This window comes from Scatophagus argus, chromosome 14, assembly GCF_020382885.2.
Source record: "Scatophagus argus isolate fScaArg1 chromosome 14, fScaArg1.pri, whole genome shotgun sequence".
Classification (NCBI taxonomy): domain Eukaryota; kingdom Metazoa; phylum Chordata; class Actinopteri; family Scatophagidae; genus Scatophagus; species Scatophagus argus.
Window position 1 is genome coordinate 5,566,595 of NC_058506.1, and position 19,150 is coordinate 5,585,744.

Below are 19,150 nucleotides of genomic sequence, written 5' to 3' on the forward strand. Positions count from 1 at the left end.
AATTTACTCAGGCAGTGAATGATGTGGATGGTCAGGCTGGGAAAAGGGAAGTTAGACTGAGTTAAATAGAGTTTAGTGCCATGTTTTAAAGAGGCACAACAGGTTTATGACAGAGTGTGTGGTGCTGTGTAGTTAACAGCAGTAAAGATTTTCACTGTAAGGACAGCTGTGCTCCCTAATTAGCTTAGGTTGAGGTTAAAATGTCTGGTACACAGTTAAAAATGCCAAAAAAGGTAGTCTAGTCAGATTTTTCTTTTTAGAGAATGTGTTTGTTTTAGGAAAAACTGAGTGTAATTATTTAATTTGGTTCTAGTTCATAATTTTCCTCTTACTAGTGCTCTGTCCTGCCACCTCTGGAACAAGTCAAATTATCTCACTCCATGGACAGATACTGGTGTATGGAAAGGAATTGATGGCACAGTATGAAAATAAATGGCTTATTAAGTTGCTCTGTCTCACTTTTACAGAGGACTGCCTTTGAAGATCTTACTTGCTGTCCCTTTAATGCTGTTAAAAGTCAAAGGTCATGAAACTACTTGGTCACACTTTGACTGTAATCATAGATGTTCAACTAATATAGCAGATGTTTCTCCAGGGCAAGACTAAATGAGTCTGTGTGTGTCTGTGTGTAATATTCTCTTTATTGCCCTCCTCGTTACATTGGAACATGGCTGCAGATGAAGGGAATCGGCCCGTTGGATTGAACTGGCCTGGCTATGCCGTCAGCACCACATTAAAACCCATGACAAACACTGAGATGTTAACAGGCAAAGCGACCTTGTCATGCGACGGAAAAACCTTGGCACATCCTTCACGTAAAATAAAGACATCAGGGCAGCGTAGTTCGTCTCTGCCCTGCTGCGAACACACTGTGACACACCAGGCCTGGCTCACAGACCGCACTTCGTCAGGATGTAAACAAACAGCTCTGGCTGGTCCCGAGCAGGCCACCCAATGCTACGACAGGGAAGAACACTGGCTTGATCTGTGAGTCATTTTCTCCTCTCAACTTCAGTCTGGGTTACAATTTAAAGCCACTATATGTTGAACTGTGATGAGATTATAGCAGCTTTCAAATTGTTCTGATGGTACATGTATCTGTTTGTAGAAGCAAGAGATTACATTTGTGAATTTTGATGCAGAATATCTGTGGTGTTTTCAGTCAGTTGATCTCAGTGTCTTCCTTTTTTTTACAGAAAAATGGCAGCCCCTGTGGTTCAGATAGTGTATTTGGTTATATTGCGATTTCAGTATCATTTCAATGAAGTACTCAACTCTAATGGGAGATACAGATTGTCAGTAGGTAGACAAAAAAATCTTATCACAAAGTACATCGTTTTTCCAGAGCTTTCATCCATTCTTGTTGCCTTCAGCAAAGAATGGAGTTCAGTTTTCGTCAAAGGGGAACATTTTAAACATCAGAGTGTGTTTACTGACATTGATAATAACCCTGATAAACCTGGCGCAGGTTCAAATTTTAAACATCGTGATTTAAGATAGATATTCATACAAAACATTCTGATGGGACATAGTAAGAAAATCTGTTGTGTGAGTTCAGTTTAGTTGCTGCAGTTTTAGGGTCCTGTCGTTGAATGGAGCTATGATTAATTTCACTCATTAACCCTGTTGCTATGTGAAAGAGCCTTACAGGAAAGCTTGGTAATAAGACTAGATGTGATTATTTCTTATATTGTATTTACATTTCTCTGTTGTGTTTGGTCACAACAACTGGATGAATGTAAGAAAACCCTCTTACGACTATGAGCTGTAGTTTGTCAGAGTTGACTGCATACCTGTCTGTGTACTGGTGTGACCTCGCAGTTGTCTCTCTGGCTCCGTGCCCTCAGGTGTGTGTATGTTTGTGACAGCTCGCTCTGCGGCACGCTCTGCACTTCCTGCTTACTGCTCCTCACCAGCCTCATCTGAAATAATTCCACAATTTCCCAAAACACAGCCATACTTCGCCCATGTTTGCACACACCCTCTGTCGCTAACCCATCTGTGTTAAAAGTAGAAGCAGACTGTTGTTGTCTGTGCGCTGCTTGTTGGTTTTTCAGTAATGACGTCTTCACTGTGTAACTATGTGAACCGCAGTCATTTCCGATCCTGCAATTGTTTTTGCTCAAATGCCAAATGGTGTTTAATGTGTCAGGTTGCACCTCATGAAGATGGGTGTTCACCTAACCACAGCGATGTCTGTTTCGGTTCAGACCATAACAGACAGAGTGATGTTGAAACCCTTGTGCTGGCAGTCCTTTAACCATCTTGTTAGCATCAAAGCTGAACTTTTCATTGCACCATTAAAGGTTAAATATATCCCCTATTAATCATGCAATAAAATCTCTCAGCCCTCTTCCGGGTGTGTGGCTCAGTGGAGTCATATGGCTTGGTGACCACACTGTGGTATCACTACTACTAATATTATATATAATAAGAACACATCAGCAGGCGTGGGAGAAATATATTATGACATATTCTTGAACTGTTGTAGACTATTTGAAACTTCTCAACTGCTAAAGTCTGCTTGTGTGTGTGTGTGTGTGTTGGACCACACGGGCAGACTTCCCTGCATGTATTACATGTATTGTAGGGAACTTTTGAACCCCAGGTAAAGCAAATTCCACATGTCAAAGATCCAGCTTTTTTTTTTTTTTCCCTTCAATGCAACCGCACCCCATTTAAGCCCATGCACGTACTACAATTAGTGTTCTGATGAAACAGGGCAAAGGCTGTTGCACCAGAGCTGGAAGCCAGATCAAAGAAGAGATGTGAATTCTTCATTTGACCTCTTTCTGACCGTCAGTACTATGGCCTTTGGATACCACCGGTGGTTCTGTGGGACCGTGTTGCTCATTTTCAACTGCACGCTTTAATGTGTACTGGAACACACACACACTCACAAATGGGCGTTTTGTGTACATGGTGCATTCTGCGGAAGGGGCATGAGGTGTTTATATGAAAGAAACCTTTTTTTCTTTCTTGTAATGCGTTGACTTTCTCTTTTTAAGTGATCAGTGCTGCCTCTCCACAAATTAAGTTTCTCATAAACTTGATTAATGGGTCAACTGAGTGATGCTTTTACCTGAATTTCTTTCTGCATGTCTTGTGTGTGTGCGGGTGCACTCCTTCCTGCCCTGGGCTGCGAGCAGTAGGCTAGAAATCACTGTTTAGTGTTGTGTTCCACCCGGGTGATTAGGTGTTTAAACTTGTGTCTACTCCTCATTAAGTGTTGGCAGACGCCAGACGCTTGAGAGCATGTGATGAGATGTTGATGAAAAGACTGCTATTTCTTTTCTCGCTGTCTTCTGGCGATGCTCGCAAAAGCATTTCTGGGCTTTCTCCGAGCACGCTGATTACAAAAACAACATTCAGAGCTGACGCGGAAAAACCTGCACACAGAGCAGGACCGATAAACAAGATGAGTTTATCAGCAGTAAGGAACACACACACAAACCTAGCTGCATAATAAGTACAACTTGCAGAAATTACATAATCTTTGTGCTCTCAGTGTGCTTTAAAATATTAGAAACTCAGACACACAAGTTCTCTGCACGTCAGCTAGCAAGCTGTCAGTGCACGTTACCACGTTTTGAAATCATCACCATCGGCCTGGCAACACACACTAATGATGCTCATGCTCAATGACTGCTCTTGATAACATAACTCAGTCTTAACAGCATTCATACCTTGTAAAATGTTCATTTCTCCAGCACATGTGCAGGATAGTCCTGTCAGTTACTGTTCCATTTTTGGGGTTTTAAAGAGACAGTATGTAACCTCTGAACAATAAATAGTAAATTCTTCTTTATAAATTCTTCTTTGTAAATTTTTTACAAATGAGATGTTGAGCTCTTGGGCAATAAAATGCACGTTTCAGTACACCCAGGGGTTTTGCTGCTGCGGCTTTACTTGGTCCGGTATGACCAGAAGGGTATGGTGACGTACGAAGTTTTAATAAATATTGTTACTGACATCATAGAGTTAGTCTGCTAACCACTGAGCCACTCACTCTGTGGTTTGCCTCTACTGTGCTGTTTTTTCACTGTGTTTTAGCATTTACCATTGCTCTGTTGTTGTCTTTTTGTTCAGCAAAAAGTTGCACATGGATCACTTTAAAGCTCTTTTAAAGTGATCCCTTAAAGCTCCCGTTTTTGTTTCCTGTCCTCACCTCTACTTAATTGGGTTGTTCATCAGTCAGTGCAAGTTTACAAGATGTCTATCCATGAATGTATGATATTTTGGTGCATTTTTCTTTAACATGTTCTGCTGTGCTTGTTTTGACTATCTTCATGTTCCACTATTGTTTTAGCTTTAAATTAACCAATGGAAGAAAAGGAAGGGGAGACCTCCAACAGCCAAGTTTGAATACAAAATGTCCTTTATTTGCATGCTACGCTCATACGCCACCCATTTTATTTCATCCAGCACAATACCTTTTCTTTTCCAGTCAAATCATCCTCCACTATTATTGTTTTTAGCTACACTCTCCAACATTAGAAGAATGTTTTGATCGGGCAGCAGACTCATGGCCTTTGGATTCTTGCTAGTACACTTTTTAGTGTGTGACTCAGAGAATCAGGTGGAGAAGGGGCAGAAGGAGTTGTACTTTGGTCTGCTGTGAGGCATAAGACTCAGTGTATGATTGCCACCTTGTGGTGGCTTAGAACACTCAGTGGACTGGTCTTCTGCTCTGTCCTCTGTATGGGTGACAAATTTTTCTACTCAACATGTTATCATCCAGTATTTAGGTCATACGGGTATAAGATTTTCCTTAAAATGTCCTTTTGTGACACATTGCCGTCTGTATGTTTTGTTGTTAATTGTAGCCTCCTCCTGTGTTGTCTCCCTCAGGCTCGCATGGCACTGGATAAAGGAGCACAGGCTGTTATCTTTGATGTCAGTGATGATGCCAATGCTGCTGCTGAGGTGAGTGTGCACACACAACTACACTGATATTCATTTAGGGGATATCTATGATGATAAAGCACACAGAAATGCTGCATTCACATTTCTTTGTCTTTCTCTTCCTGCTTTGGTCACAACACACACGCAGCTGCGAGAAACAGACTCTCTTCCTCGTCCAGTTGTCCTGGTAGAGGCGGAGGATGCTGAAGAGTTGATGGGTTTGGTCAACAAGAACGAGGAGGCCAAAGTTCGCATTGAGATCATGGTGGAGCAGCCAAGATGGGTAAGCGCTGGGACACATACACACACGTTTGACTTTCTTTTCATTGGCTGGAAGAAGAGAAAGAAGAGAAGATGGCTGAACAGAAAGGAGTCATCTGCATACCTGTCTGTGTACTGGAGTCATCTGAGGCTCTGTGTCTAATGTTGTTTTGGTGTGAAATTTACCAGAACATATCACATTTCTCAAGAAATAATACAAATATTTGCTGTCATTCTGTCTTCATTTTCCTTTTCAGCCCCACTATGATGTGGGCATCCTGCTCACCATCGTCCTAGCCATTCTGACCATCGTCCTTATCTTTGCTTTCCGCTACAAGTGCAAGTCCAACAGAACCTGGGTGAGCGAAAGCAACAATGTCAGCAGAAGTGTAAAGCTTATAGACAGGGAGTTCATCTGGAGAACTATAAAGGCTTTTCTAACCCTCGCTGCTTGTGCGTGCAGGACTCTGTCCACCAGCAGACCATGCGGGCCATTAGTCGGTTGGAGACCAAAACCTACAGCTCCCAGGGCTGCTCTGGCTCTCAGCGCCACCGAGCCACCTGGGGGTCAGCCAGCAGCTCCAACTCGAGCCCTGTCTGTGCTATCTGCCTGGAGGAGTTCCAGGATGGGCAAGTAAGAGGAGTGAGGAAGATACTGTATCTGTAGATTAATTTGTCCTTATTTGCTCATTATTTTCAAATCTTCTTTTTATCCCAGCATTTGAGGATCATCTCTTGTGCACATGAGTTCCACAAAGACTGCGTTGACCCCTGGCTGCTACAACACCGCACCTGCCCTCTCTGCATGCACAATATCATGGGTAATACAGGTTCACTAATAGCACCCTGGAATTGGACAAGAATCAGCTATATCTCTGAATCTTTAACCCCTTTTTGAATCTGCTAAGATACTGTAAGGGCTTTATGAATAAAAAGTTACTGTTGGGTTATCACAAAGCCACAGTATTCTCCATATTCTGACTGCTCCTGTGTTCTACAGGGACGGAGCGGCAGACTCAGAGGAACAGACTCCAGCAGAGTCCAGAGCAAAGCCAGGGTTTCCTGCATGCTCAGCCTTACAGCAGCCCACGAAACCATCCGTTCCCCCAGCATGCCATTCCCTTCTCTATGAGGCCACACTATCCTCGTGGACCCTCCGGACCCTATCCCTCTCTCAGCCATTACACTAGCTCTTCTCCCAGGGACACCCAGACTCTACGTTTCCTCACCAGCAGGCCGCTTGGCTCCAGTTGTGGGTACCACCTTCCTGCAGAGGTTCCTGGAAGGTCCCACAGGATCGGAGGCAACTGCAGGACTTCAACCCACCACTACACCCCCCGTCGGTCCTGCCACAACTATCGTTCCTCGTGTCCAACCCAGCGTAGTGCATCCAGCTCAAGACCACACCACATGGCCTCCGTCACACCACAGTCCCGAGGAGCACCAGCTCATAGCCGGCAGGATGAGGGTAGCTGCTCAGGTGGCAGCTACCATACAGAACGCAGCGGATACTTGGCTGATGGGCCAGCAAGTGACTCCAGCTCGGGGCCATGCCATGGCTCCTCCAGCGACTCAGTTCTGAATTGTACTGACGTGTCTCTGCAGGGGGTTTATGGCAGCTGGTCCACCTTTCGTAGCTCTCTGAGTAGTGACTACGATCCATTTGTGTATTATGGGCCAGGTCCTGGGCGCGCCCCCCGCAGGAACAGCCTGGAGGCATGTGCCCAGGCCCGACCCAGGTCTCTGGATTCTGTGGTGAATAAAGCGGGCTGCCCCGAAGAACAGCCACAGACTGTGTTCAGCCACATCCACTACCACCGTCACAGACACCACCACTATGAGGAGGGGGAGCACAACCAGGGCCTGAGCAGAGGCTCAGATGAGGAGCAGGGGGCTGCTGCAGCTGCACCTGCTGCTGTTGTCCTGGACAAAGACTCACCTGTGTGTTCTCCCAAACACAGCCCCTGTCAGTGCCCAAAGCCAGACCCTACAGATCGGCCCAGTCCCGGGGCAGAGGACCATGACCCCAGCAGCCCTACAGGACCTCCAGTCCTGATGTCCCCAATTCCTTTACAGCTTCAGCCCCACTGCTGCCACCAGGGACATGGACATCCTCCCACTCCTCTTGGGCGAGTGAGTGGCTGTGTGCTTGATGGCCCCTCTGTTCGTTTCCACCAGAGCCTAGATCTGCAGGATGACCGCAGCATCCACATCCACTATGGTCAAGGCTCTGGCTTCTGCTGCTCTCCTCCCGAGCTGCACCCTGCCTTGCTCCCCGTGCCCCTCATTTTGGACTCTGGTGGTATGGAGGACTGGCCTTGCTGTGCCGGAGCCCATGTCGTATGGCAAAAGCGGGTGCAGCAGGCCCACTCAGAGCCTCAGCTCCTGGGCCCTGGGACCTCTATGGACAGGCCACCCTGTAGGTTCCACCACAGCCCTGCTGCTGACCGCAACAGAGACATATGTTTGTACTGCCAAACATTGCACCACAATCAGGGTTGGTGTCTTAATTGACCAGCATTAACATGACCAGCCATTTTGTTCAAAAGGATAATCTTGAAAAAAGAAAACAAGAATAATCATTTTATACCTGTATAGCATTTTTTTTTGTATTGTGTGTGTTTTTTTATTATAATCTGAAGATGACTTGAGCTGTCTTTTTGTCTACAGGATCAGAAGAGGAGTCTGGTGTGTGAGAACTTGTTGCATCCCCATTATCACGCTGCTACACAGGAGCCAGAATGGACAAGCCTCTCATTGGCTTTTGTTCTCATGTCTTCCACTCAATTCTGCCAGAAATACCTTCATTCAGATGATTCTCCAGCTTCCCTCAGCAAAGCTCTTATGCTGAAATGGTCGTTTGACTGAGTTAGATTGAGTTAGTGCTGTTAATAAGTGAAATTATTGTGATTAAATCGTTCTAAAATTTTTAAATAATGCTTGACCTTCATTATAGAAGATCAGAATATATTGAATGAATGTTTGGGAGAAACGATTCATACGCCACAAACGGGAAAAAGTGTTTTTTTTGTTTCTCTTTGTCAGTCATAGGAAAAATATTAATTACCAGCATGATATCACAAGTTCCCATGCTCCCCAGTGACAACTAATGAATGATCCTTGCTTTGGGTGTTGAGCCCTCCAGAGACTCCATCTCTGCATCGCTCATGCTATTACAAAATAACTTGATTTATCTTAGAGGTACTTACTTTCACTTGCATGATCTTCACCTTCCTTCGCTGAGTCCAGTCTCAGCTGAGAGATGCTTTTCTCTCCAGCCTACCTCAGCTCAGATTTCTTAATATGCCTCACACAGGGGGTCTTTAAAGGTACTGCTGTAGTGATTTTTTTTTTTTGTCACAACCATGTAGCTCCCATAAACTCAACAAAAAGTTAAACCTGTCCAAATGGAGAGAAAGGTTGCTGAGCCTTGCGTGGGCCTTGTTTTCATTATTTCAATAATGGCAGCTGTTTTCAACATGTTTGTTTGTGTTTTGGATCATTTTTGGTTTCATTTTTTTTGGTAGTCTGTAATTTTTTTTTCACCTTTCAAAATGAACCAGTTTGACTGAATCATGTCATCATTGCAAGCTATTGTCTTGTTCTTGTCATTTCTCTTGCCATTGGTTACTTTACGTTTGACCTCAGTGCTGTTAAACCCCCTGATCAGTGCTGAATGAACAGGCCTCATCACAAGGATGACAATCCTATTCTCTGCTCCTTTAATGCCTGATTCATCACAGTGTTGCATTATCTTCTAAAAAGAAATACCTTTCTTACTCTCTTCCAGCAAGCAAAGCTCCAGAAAATTGTTCTGCATTGCAGCCATAGAAAAGAGGTAGTGACTGTTTAATGATGTAACTGGAGTAAAGCCATGCTAGGTAAATCTTACAGTCCCGAGCATCTGCTCAGTCTATTGCCACAGCACCGGTTTAATGAAAGCTTGGTGTCCTTTTCCCATGATTTCAAACGGTAGGGTAGGTAGAGCCTGAGAAATAGCTCAGGAAAAATCAAACACTGGAAAAATAGGAAGAATTCATCTTAGTTAGAGTCATGATACCCGAATCGGTGAAAAATTCTTTTTCATGGTAAATGTGCATTGCCAATGCCTGCTTTTGAGCTTACAGCACTGGAAGGAATATCCACCTTAAACATTTTTTCCATTTAGATAAATACTTTTTTTAAAATGATTTACCCCTCTCTCTGAACTGCCAACAGTGGAATCAAGGTTGAAATGTTTGTAACCAGCTATTCCCTCTTTCACCATTTAGCCACTCTGGCAGACTGACAAACAGAAAATGTGTTTATATCCCAGGAAAATTACTCTGAACACTTACACTGTGTAGATAAAAGCTGACCTCACCGTGCCGTCGAAGGTGGCTCTCTTATTTTCGTCTAAAGCACAGATTTCTTCATGCTCACATGTACCAGACTAAATAATCTGAAAGCAGAGAAATGAGAATTCTGTTATAATGTGGACTTTACTTTAAAGTGTGAATGTGAAGACAGTCAAACTTTAGATACAGTTTAGTTTAGCACAAAAAGCAGAGAAATCATGGGTATTGCAATGTAAGCAGTAGCACTTACTAAAGCCTCATATGTGCCTTATTCATTCAGACTGTTCATAACCCTAAATTAGAAACCTCCCAACACTTTAAGCTCTTACCTGACTAACCAAAGAGGCAAAATCTTGAACACAGTGAATTTCTAATGAAAGAAGGTGTTGTGCCTTTGTTCCTGCTTCAACCCTTTCTTTTAATCTCAGAATTAAATGTGCTTTCAAAGACAATAGAGAGCACACCGGAACTGAAGTGGAAATCATTTTGGAGTCAATGTTCTGGACAATCATGCAGAATTTTTCAACTGCAGTCCCTTGTACTAATACCTCACTTTGAATGTGTCAACACAGTGTAATCCAGCTGAAGTATCAGGGTTTCCTCATCTGATATTTAGTCGTGCTCAAATGGTTTCCCAGACTTTGAAATTGAAATGACTGAATTACAAGCAGCACTTTGGCTTACGAAGATTTTTATAAAAAATAAAATAAAAAAAAGAATAAGTTTCAGTGTGTTAAATTAAAATAAGCCCAAAACCATCAGCACATGAAAAATAGCATTTAGTGATGCTGCAAAATATCTGATTTCATCCTGTTCAAGATCTTTCTCTTTGTGTTGTTTATGTGTTTGTTTTGTAATGTTTTGCGAGAATAATGAGCTGAAACTGCCTTTTACTATGTGTAAAAATCCCTACAGAACTTTAAGGGATATGTCAGTATATTTTGGATACTTTGTGTACAAAAAGAGAACAACAAAAAACAGAAATGAAATAGTGTTGTATTTTATATATAATAGAACATTTCAATATAGTGATATGTCACTAATATATTTATTTACTAATATATTTATCCATTTTGTCCAGGTTTGAAAGAGTGGTTTCTGTATAGACTGAATGTTTCTATATGGGATCTGACCAGTGCCATCACAGATGTATCAACCTGTCTTCATTCCAATTATATGCAAATAAATTATTTTGAAATAAGACCTTCTGCGAGTATGTTGTCCAAGGCACAATATAAATATTACTATTTTACTAAATAGCAAAACATCCCGTGGACTGAACTCCAATAGTGCTTATATCTACTACTCATAAAACAAAAATTCAGTTCTCATCTGAACTATAAGATGCCCCATAATATACAGATAGATGGATAGATTTCATTTTGATTTGAAATATCACTCAGGGTCAGATATTTTACTAATAAAGGTGCAATAAAGATTCAGATTCAGAGATTCGGTATAACCCATATCATGGTTGAGAAATATTTTGTTATTTTAGGAGATAAATAAATTCACTCTCTTGGTGTGAGTTAGATGGAAAACCTGAGCTCAAAGCCTAGCTCTGAGCACTCTTAGCAACAGGTTGTGGTTTTACAGGGATATGTTCTGAAATATTGTATATAAATATGGCCTGGTGTAGTCCATTCAGTCATGTCGTCATTGGGGGGTGTTGTAGAGGTGCTGGTATGCAGATTGGGTTACCTTTAGACGTTGATATGATGATAGATGTTTCCCACCTGTTTGCTGTTTTTGTGCTATGCTAACAGTCTGCAGGTACTAGCTTCATATTTAGTGCACGGACACAAGAATGCAACGGAAATGTTACTCTTGGCAAGAATCAGAAAGCAGACTTTTCCTATAAAATTTGTACCCGTTTCTCAAAGATACATGCAAAACCCACATGAGCAAGAGTTTCTTTATTTAGCCACACAACATGCAATCGACAGACAAACCATATCTGGTAGCACATGCAGCTTGTCACATGAAGATATTCAGTACTCTATACATGTGTTTGATATACTGTAGTTGTCAAGGGTGTTGTTGATTGGTTCTGATAAGCACAGCCATATATAACAGTCAAGTGTGATTTGGCAGCAGCAGGCGAAGGATCAGTAGAAGGCTTTGGCCTGTCCTTCTGATGTCAGCACTCTGAGGTTGCCCCTGGCATCTTGGTCCTTCTCAATGGCCTCAAAGAGAGACTTGAAGTTTCCTGCTCCAAAGCCCTGGAGGGAGAACAAACGCACACAGATGGCTAATTACCCAAAGATCTGCCTTCTTCTGTGTCATTTGTTATGGCCCTGGGAAACTACTGCCAGACACCATTCGGAGTGTTAAACACTTTGATGTCAGATCATGGCAGATAAATATTCTCACAGGGTTCAAACATCCACTCCGTTCTGACGGGGAGCCGTGCTCACCAGGGGCTCACAGTTTAATCATGTAAATACTGTATTTTCATAGAAAATCTAAAGATCAAGTGTTAGTGGTTGCTCTGAGAGATTCTTTGCTGCGGTTCAGATTCAGTTTCTGTCTTTCATGCATTGTAGCCGCATGTATAGCCTCAGTGAAATGCTGCAGAGTGACAAGATGTGCCTGTTCTGACAAGACAAATGGGCGCGAGGTGTTAGAAATGAAGTGCCACAGGGTGCAATCCAATCCAAAGATCCCCCTCACTGTGAAGCTGGGAGCCTTTTAATCTGTATCTGTGATAGATTTACTGAGCTTTCACTCAGTACTGTTATACTGTTCATGCTGGGTGGGAGCTGTAAACAGGTGTTCAGGCAGATTTGTCTTGGCTTCTTAAAGGTGGTGAAAGTAAGAAATAGGACCAGAGGCCTATAAATCTCATAACAGAGACATAAAAGCTTAAATATTACCCTGAGCTTAACAGTCACACCAGTAGTTTGTGTAACTGGTCTCTGGCACTTACAAAGTGGTTGTTCCGCTGAATGACCTCCAAGAAAAGGGTTGGTCTGTCCTGCACAGGTTTGGTGAAGATTTGAAGGAGGTAGCCCTTATCATCAAAATCAACTAAGATTTTCAGTTCCTAAAAAGCAAATAAAGATTATCTATATTTAAGAACATAAGCAAAAAAGCTGTAAATGATTTGAGGCTTCCTCAATTAACACATCTCCTCACCTGTAAGCGGTCGAGGTCCTCCTTCACTTTGATCTTGGCATCTTTGAGTTTCTGCCGCAGGGTGTCGTAGTATGTGTCAGGCGCTGAGAGGAACTCCATCCCTCGGGCACGCAGGTTCACTATCTGTTTTAAGACAAAAACAGAAAAAAGTAGGAACAACATTTTGTCTTTATTTGCGTATTTGAGGAGGCTGTGCAAAGATCAGACTGAAGTCTGTGAAAATGCAGGGGACTCACGGTTTCAATGATGTTTGACGTGTTGAGTGCGATGTGCTGAACACCTGGTCCCCCATTATAATCCACATATTCCTGTGAGGAGCAGGATGCAACACATAAAATGCACTGAGACAAGGCTGTAAACCAGGAGTTGTTACAAATCTGAATGTCACAATCCCTTATTTCCTAAAAGGTTGATCCAGGAATCCACATATGGGAAGACGTGTTTGCAACTGTTCCTGCTGATGGGGACCAACTGCTGTCCTAAAGCACAGAAGGTCCCACAGAAAATGAGACTGTTTCAGGAATAAAACGAGCTGATAAAGTCACACCTGGATTTGTGATATCCTTTTTCCTGGTGCAGGTTCATTGATGGGCATCTTGATGGTCTCTTCATAGTTCGTCACCACTATTGACCTCAGTGAACTGTAGTCTGTGTGGATCTGCTTGTCATCTATGGACCAGAACCGATGGAACATCAAACACTTCTGATACCTGGCATTTGGAGAACAATCAGAAAATGTGATGATAAGCAGTGGTGGAAAGTAACTGAGTACATATATTTAAGTATTGTACTTGTACCATACTGACAAATTTGAGGTACTTGCACTTTGAGTTTTTTGTTTTCATGACTCTTTCTACTTCTACTCCACTACATCTCTGAGGTTTATATTGTACTTTTTACCTCAGCACATTTAGAGCTGTTTAGTTTCCAGTTACTATACAATGAAAATGATTAATGATTGATCAATTAATTAGTCAATAGGTAGAAATTAAGTGAAAACTAACTTAAAAATCATTTATGTCATTTTTCATATAAAAATATTTCATGGCTCCAGCTTCTCCAATGTGACGATTTGCTGCTGTTTCTTTGAGGGAGTTGAATAATCTGAATGTATTTGTAAGGGGGGGTTTGGACGCTAGAGCTGTTGAATATCTGTGGTAACATTTCACGTTGCGACACAGGTGGAGGGACGTCTAGCAGTGTGTTTACTTGTCCTTTTACCCTGTGACTGCTCTGGCCACTGTGTGTGTGCATGCATTCAAACAGGCTTACCAGTCGGAAATTGGCACCATTTGATCATCTGGCTGATTTCCCACAATGTGATCAATGAATTTCAAACCTCCTGGTGGACTACAGAGTAAAAGACAAAAAAAAAACTTTGCATGGGTACTTTTCCATGAAGATTTTGTAAAAAGACTGAAAATACCTGTTACATACTAGTAAAGCACCACTCCTCCCTGTTTTGTGTTTTTATGTTTTCATCTGCAACCAATGTGAGTTTATGAGTATTTTGGGTTAAAACTTGGAAATGACTCTTCATCTTATCAAATCACAGTGTTAGGAATTTAATGTTCTAAAAGGTAACACTGGTATCACACAATCCAAACCATGAAGTCCTGTTACAATTTGTAAAGCAAAGCAGTATAACACTTGACCACTGAGGACACATAAGGCGAAATTAGTCCAATAAAGAAATATTAAACACACAGAGCTTCACTGTGAGTTCAGTATAAATGCAAGGTGTGGAAATGTGGAAATTCAAACATCAAACATCATCTCTTTTTAATCAATATAACTCTTTGAATAGATTGCTTAGTTTGCTTAAAAAACACCCATTACAGTACACCAAACATTACAGTAATGTAATCGCTCTGTATTTTGAAACACTCACAGTTTGGCTAGCAGAGGATCCCTGAACAGAGGCTCTTTGTAGCCTGGCAGGAAAAGACCTTTGTAGGGACTGAGGTGCTCGATGAGCGTGTGTGTTGTATCTCCATACTGGGGACAAAGCATGAACACAACATTATTATTTATTTCCAGTTTTATATGTGTGTGTTTATATGAGGCTTTGAAACGTGCGTCCCTCACCGTTTGAACCACGGCATATTTGACCCTCCCGTGGCTGTCCTGCTCCACCCAGGGCTCCTTGACGATTACAGCTCCTCGCTCTTTAGCCGTCTGTCAGTGGATACAGGAGCATAACAACAGTGTTTCTGTCTGGGGCCCGAACATCTCCAGTAGCAGATGAAAGAGTATCTTCCTTGACATACTGTGATATACTGCATTATGTAACCAGGTGATGCCACTGTTGAACTCAGTGTAAGGTCAGTGGTGATTCTGTATCACTGGAGCCACCCAACAGTCAACAGAGAGAGTTTATCCAAACCTCCAGTCTGACCTTGACTGAGAAGAGTTCAGATGGGCCACTAAACATCAAAGCTGCACTGTCATACTGCCGCCATGTTTGCCCCTATTTCAACACACATATTTTACTCCTTTTGACTACGTATATATATATGTATAGCATGAGAACACAAATCAGGTTGGTTTTATGACTTGAATTTGAATTGAATAACAGTTGCAGTTTCTCCTACTTCCACTAACTATGCATACTTCATGAGTATAGCTGGGAAGTACTTTACTTGAATATTTCAGTTTTCCTTTACTCCATACTTCTACTCACCTACATCTCTGAGGGAATATATTACATTTTACTTTTCAGTACAATACAACATAAAATCAACAACCAAAGCGTGATGTATTATTATTATTATTATTATTAAATAGAATGTGATTTATCCCTGGTGCGAAGTTCACAAGCTCTCCAGTGGTTTATAAAGTAATTCAAATTGGTAAACAGCTTTACCAGCTGCAACATTAAAGCCATGAACACATACTGCATTCAGATTCATAATCCAGTTGTACGATGTACATATAGGGTGGTAATTTTGTTTCTGTGGGGGGAACACATTTTAAATGAGCATCCTCCAAAAAGAACTTTTGAACTTCAAACACTTTCTTACATTCTGATTTTCTATGCACCTCTGTGCTATTTCTGGATCAATTTCTAGTGGAAATGTCTTTATTTATGTTCTAGATGACAATTCAAAATAACGTAATGAAATATATAGCAGTAAGCCTCTAAGTAAAGTGGTTTGTCAAAATAATAATCCTCTGTCACATTTTTACTTTGGTGCTGGGGTGACAAATGCATATGCTCTCAACATTGACAGGGATCAATTTTCTGAAGCGTAACTAGAAGTGAATGTATACTTTCCAATAAAGGTTAAACACACTGGTCATAACTGATGTAAAAAATATGAACCTTGTTACTTTCAGCCTCTTACAATTGAATATGAGTTCACATTCTTCCTGCCTGGTGTGGTCACTTTCTTACACAATGTGTATTGCTGTTACCTTGACCAAGAAGTCACAGTCCTCCACTTGGAAAGCGATGTCTTTGACTCCGTCTCCGTGCTTAATCAAATGTTCTCCCATTACTGAGGGAAGACAAAACCATGTTGAAATGCAAACCTTTTGTAGTAGTGTTCACAGCATTTCATTTTTTTAATGAGAAAACCTGCCTTCATTTCCAGGGTTTAGTGGAGATTCAAACACAAACATTATCTGTGAGGAGAGAGGAGAGGTGGTTGTGTTTCTGGAGAGGGTCACTGGTCTTAGTAAATACTTTACATTCAAGCACTTGTGTGTTTATTCAGTCAGCACAGGGTGTTTAACTGCATACCTTATCTTGTCTGATGACGTGAGACACCACCTCACGGCTGCCAGTCTCCAAACCCTTGTAGGCCAAAGGTTCGAAGCCCATCTTATCACAGTAGAAGGAGGCTGCCTGCAATGTGATCAGACTGCCTTTAGTTTGACGGGACTTTTTAATGAACAAAGTGACACACACTTAGAGAGCTCACCTCCTGCCAAAAAATGTATTGATTCTGGATTGCTCAATCCTGGCTGTGTGCTGTCTGACGTACATGCTGAACCTGAATGAAATTCTAAATATGGCAGGGTTGTAATTTACCAATAGTTTGCATTATTGATTAACCTGACTATCATTTTCTCAATCTCTATTGATTAATCATTTTTGTCTACAATATGTCAGAAAACATATAAAGATGTCCATTATATTTTGCCAGGGTCTTCACATAGTATTCACATAGCAACAAACACCCCAAAACCCAAATATGTTAAGTTTAGGAAAAATAGTTGTTGATTAATTTGCAACAGAAGTAATGTCAAATTGTTTTGGACACAGGAAATATTTGGAAGTCTTTAAGTTTCAGAGACTACAAATTCAACAGCTCAATGTTATTTTAACTGTGTATGGAGGACAAAGCTACAATTACTATGTAATCGCTAACCTTGAACCTTTAGATGTTTCAGTGAAAACTGAAAGTCAGCACTTATATTTACAGAGTTGAAAAGGCTTCAAGAGGCATGATGCAGTCCATCTAGGAAAGTTAATCCTCATTGAAACATGATGCAAAAGAATTAGTTGTGATTTGTCTTGGGCTGAAACAATGAAAATGAGAGAAAAGTAAACTTTTAGTGGTATGTTTGGTTACTGACCTGTTTGGCATTACCAACCCAGAAAGTGATATGATGAAACTTGACAAACTTTCCCCTTACGGGCTAAAAGTCAAAAGCACAAAAGAGAAATATATTGGCGGATAGTCAAAGATGAAATATAATGTATTTTTTGTGTGTTTTAGCTCCACATAAAGACTTGCAATCTCTATCTATTAATATAAACTAATATTAACTTAAGGTCAGTCGATTATGATTCAATCCATTTATTTTTGCAGAACTAACAGTACTGCAAACACATTCAAGACTCCTGTCCACAAACAGTCATCTTCAGAGGCTGGCTCTTACCTTCTCCCCTTTATCTGTGTAACTTGTCTAAAAAGGAAAAAAAAAATTAAATCACTATAACTTCATCCACACAGATCAGCCTACAGTCAGTAGATATCATCAGATCATATTTCTAATGTGACTTTATTGGTTCTTATCTACTGAAGATACAGTTTTCTCCTCAGTATCTAAGCCGTGAAGATGTCTAATGTCCCACAGCTGATAGCACCTGCTCATCACCACTAACTCTGATATTGATGTAGTTTCTTACCATGCTGTGATTGTAGATGGGCCACAGTTCACAGAAGAAAAGGATGTAAATCAGTGCTTGGCTCCGCTGCCTACAAATAAGTACTGACCTGATGACCAACTGTGATTGGTCCTGTAGGATCTACACCCACCTGTCCGCCTCCTCCCTTTCTGATGCACTTTGCCGCACAGTTCAATAGCAATGGCTCAAGATTTGTCATCTCTCCTGAGTCCAGTGTCTAATCAGTTGTCAGCCCTCAGATCTTCACTTGCCAGTGAAACATAGACACATTAACCTTAGAGTAGGGAAAATAATGAGATGCTACACTCACTCTAGCCTGCGATGTTTTGCCTGAAATACTGAACATACCTCTCACTTGAATATGCAATGGCATCAAGTAGAAAAAGTACTTAACTGTAATATTATTTGAAAGACTTAAAAAAATCATACATGCACAATACATAATAAATATAAAGTGATAGTAGTGATGAGGGCAAAAAATCAGAGTTACACACACCATCACACACCAGTCCGTCTGAGATCTAACTTAGATTTGTGATTTGTGACTTTGATTGTGAATTTGTGATTTCCACCACCAGAGGGCGTAATATCGCCTGATTCAAACTGCCGTGACAGAAACAAATCAGCAATCAAGGTTAGTAAAAGTAAAGCCAGAACTTTATACTTGCATAGAGACTGATTTTGAATAATTCCCCGTTGTATTGCTGTTCAAAGTAATAATGTATTTGATTAAGGGCTTTTAATTTCTTCAAGGACTCAGAACGATTAAAGAACGATTAAAACACAGTCTCTAATTATAAAGTTGATAAGATGTGTCACATTTCCTCTGTTGTATTCGGCGCACCTGGAATTTATTTCTTTTTTAAATTTTTAGATAGTGTAAACACTTGTTATAAAATCATGAGGGAGTCAGGTTTTGCTTTGCTGTGCAGGGACAAATGTCAGAGGACAAAACCGATGGGAGGCGTTGTGTGCTGTTGACTAGTATCAGAGAGCATATGAGGTCAGGTCCTGGCTGTTACAGACAAGGCAGATGAGCAAAAAATAGTGTCCGGCCCCAGTTACAGTGCTAAACTGTATGGGCATGTCAGATGTATATAAATGATTTAAAAAAAAAAAAACCTCAATATGCATACTCATACACACACACACACACACACATATATATATATAGTATATATATATAGTATATAGAGTATGCATATTGAGTATTTTTAAATCATTCACAGCTACGGTTCCAGTTATTGTCAAAGCCTGTCATTTCGTTTTTTTCGTTTTGGAAATGAAACCTGTTCCTAACTATGTGTGCCTATGCGCACGTACCGCACGGTGTATGTGTGGATCCAGTTTGTGCCGCGCTGTGATTTTC

The 19,150-nt window shown here is 41.2% G+C and overlaps 2 protein-coding genes across 2 annotated transcripts in view; one reads left to right on the plus strand and one right to left on the minus strand.

The window, feature by feature from the left end:
- Window positions 1–10,704, plus strand: part of LOC124071302 (E3 ubiquitin-protein ligase RNF43) — a 76,587-nt gene extending 65,883 nt beyond the window's left edge. Inside the window, exons 3-9 of the mRNA XM_046411862.1 lie at window positions 4,852–4,926; window positions 5,054–5,188; window positions 5,424–5,525; window positions 5,630–5,800; window positions 5,885–5,987; window positions 6,167–7,663; window positions 7,837–10,704. Coding sequence (XP_046267818.1) covers window positions 4,852–4,926; window positions 5,054–5,188; window positions 5,424–5,525; window positions 5,630–5,800; window positions 5,885–5,987; window positions 6,167–7,663; window positions 7,837–7,862 — 2,109 coding nt within the window. The 3' untranslated portion in view covers window positions 7,863–10,704. The remainder of the gene's footprint in view (window positions 1–4,851; window positions 4,927–5,053; window positions 5,189–5,423; window positions 5,526–5,629; window positions 5,801–5,884; window positions 5,988–6,166; window positions 7,664–7,836) is intronic.
- A 698-nt stretch (window positions 10,705–11,402) lies between these two features.
- On the minus strand, window positions 11,403–17,852 carry hpda (4-hydroxyphenylpyruvate dioxygenase a). The gene is made up of 14 exons (XM_046411620.1): window positions 17,782–17,852; window positions 17,532–17,558; window positions 17,226–17,288; window positions 16,387–16,491; window positions 16,226–16,268; window positions 16,059–16,141; window positions 14,730–14,819; window positions 14,533–14,639; window positions 13,914–13,991; window positions 13,189–13,351; window positions 12,878–12,949; window positions 12,642–12,764; window positions 12,433–12,549; window positions 11,403–11,725 (listed from the first exon to the last, which is right to left on the minus strand). Exons 1-14 carry the CDS (start codon window positions 17,782–17,784, stop codon window positions 11,612–11,614), a joined length of 1,188 nt encoding a protein of 395 aa, XP_046267576.1. The 5' UTR covers window positions 17,785–17,852; the 3' UTR covers window positions 11,403–11,611.
- Window positions 17,853–19,150: the final 1,298 nt, after the last annotated feature.

Coding starts and splice junctions, on each gene's coding strand:
- hpda (XM_046411620.1), bottom strand. Junction 16,269..16,386: donor ACGTCATCAGACAAGATAAG/GTATGCAGTTAA, acceptor CTCTCCTCACAG/ATAATGTTTGTGTTTGAATC. Junction 14,640..14,729: donor AATATGCCGTGGTTCAAACG/GTGAGGGACGCA, acceptor CTTTGTCCCCAG/TATGGAGATACAACACACAC.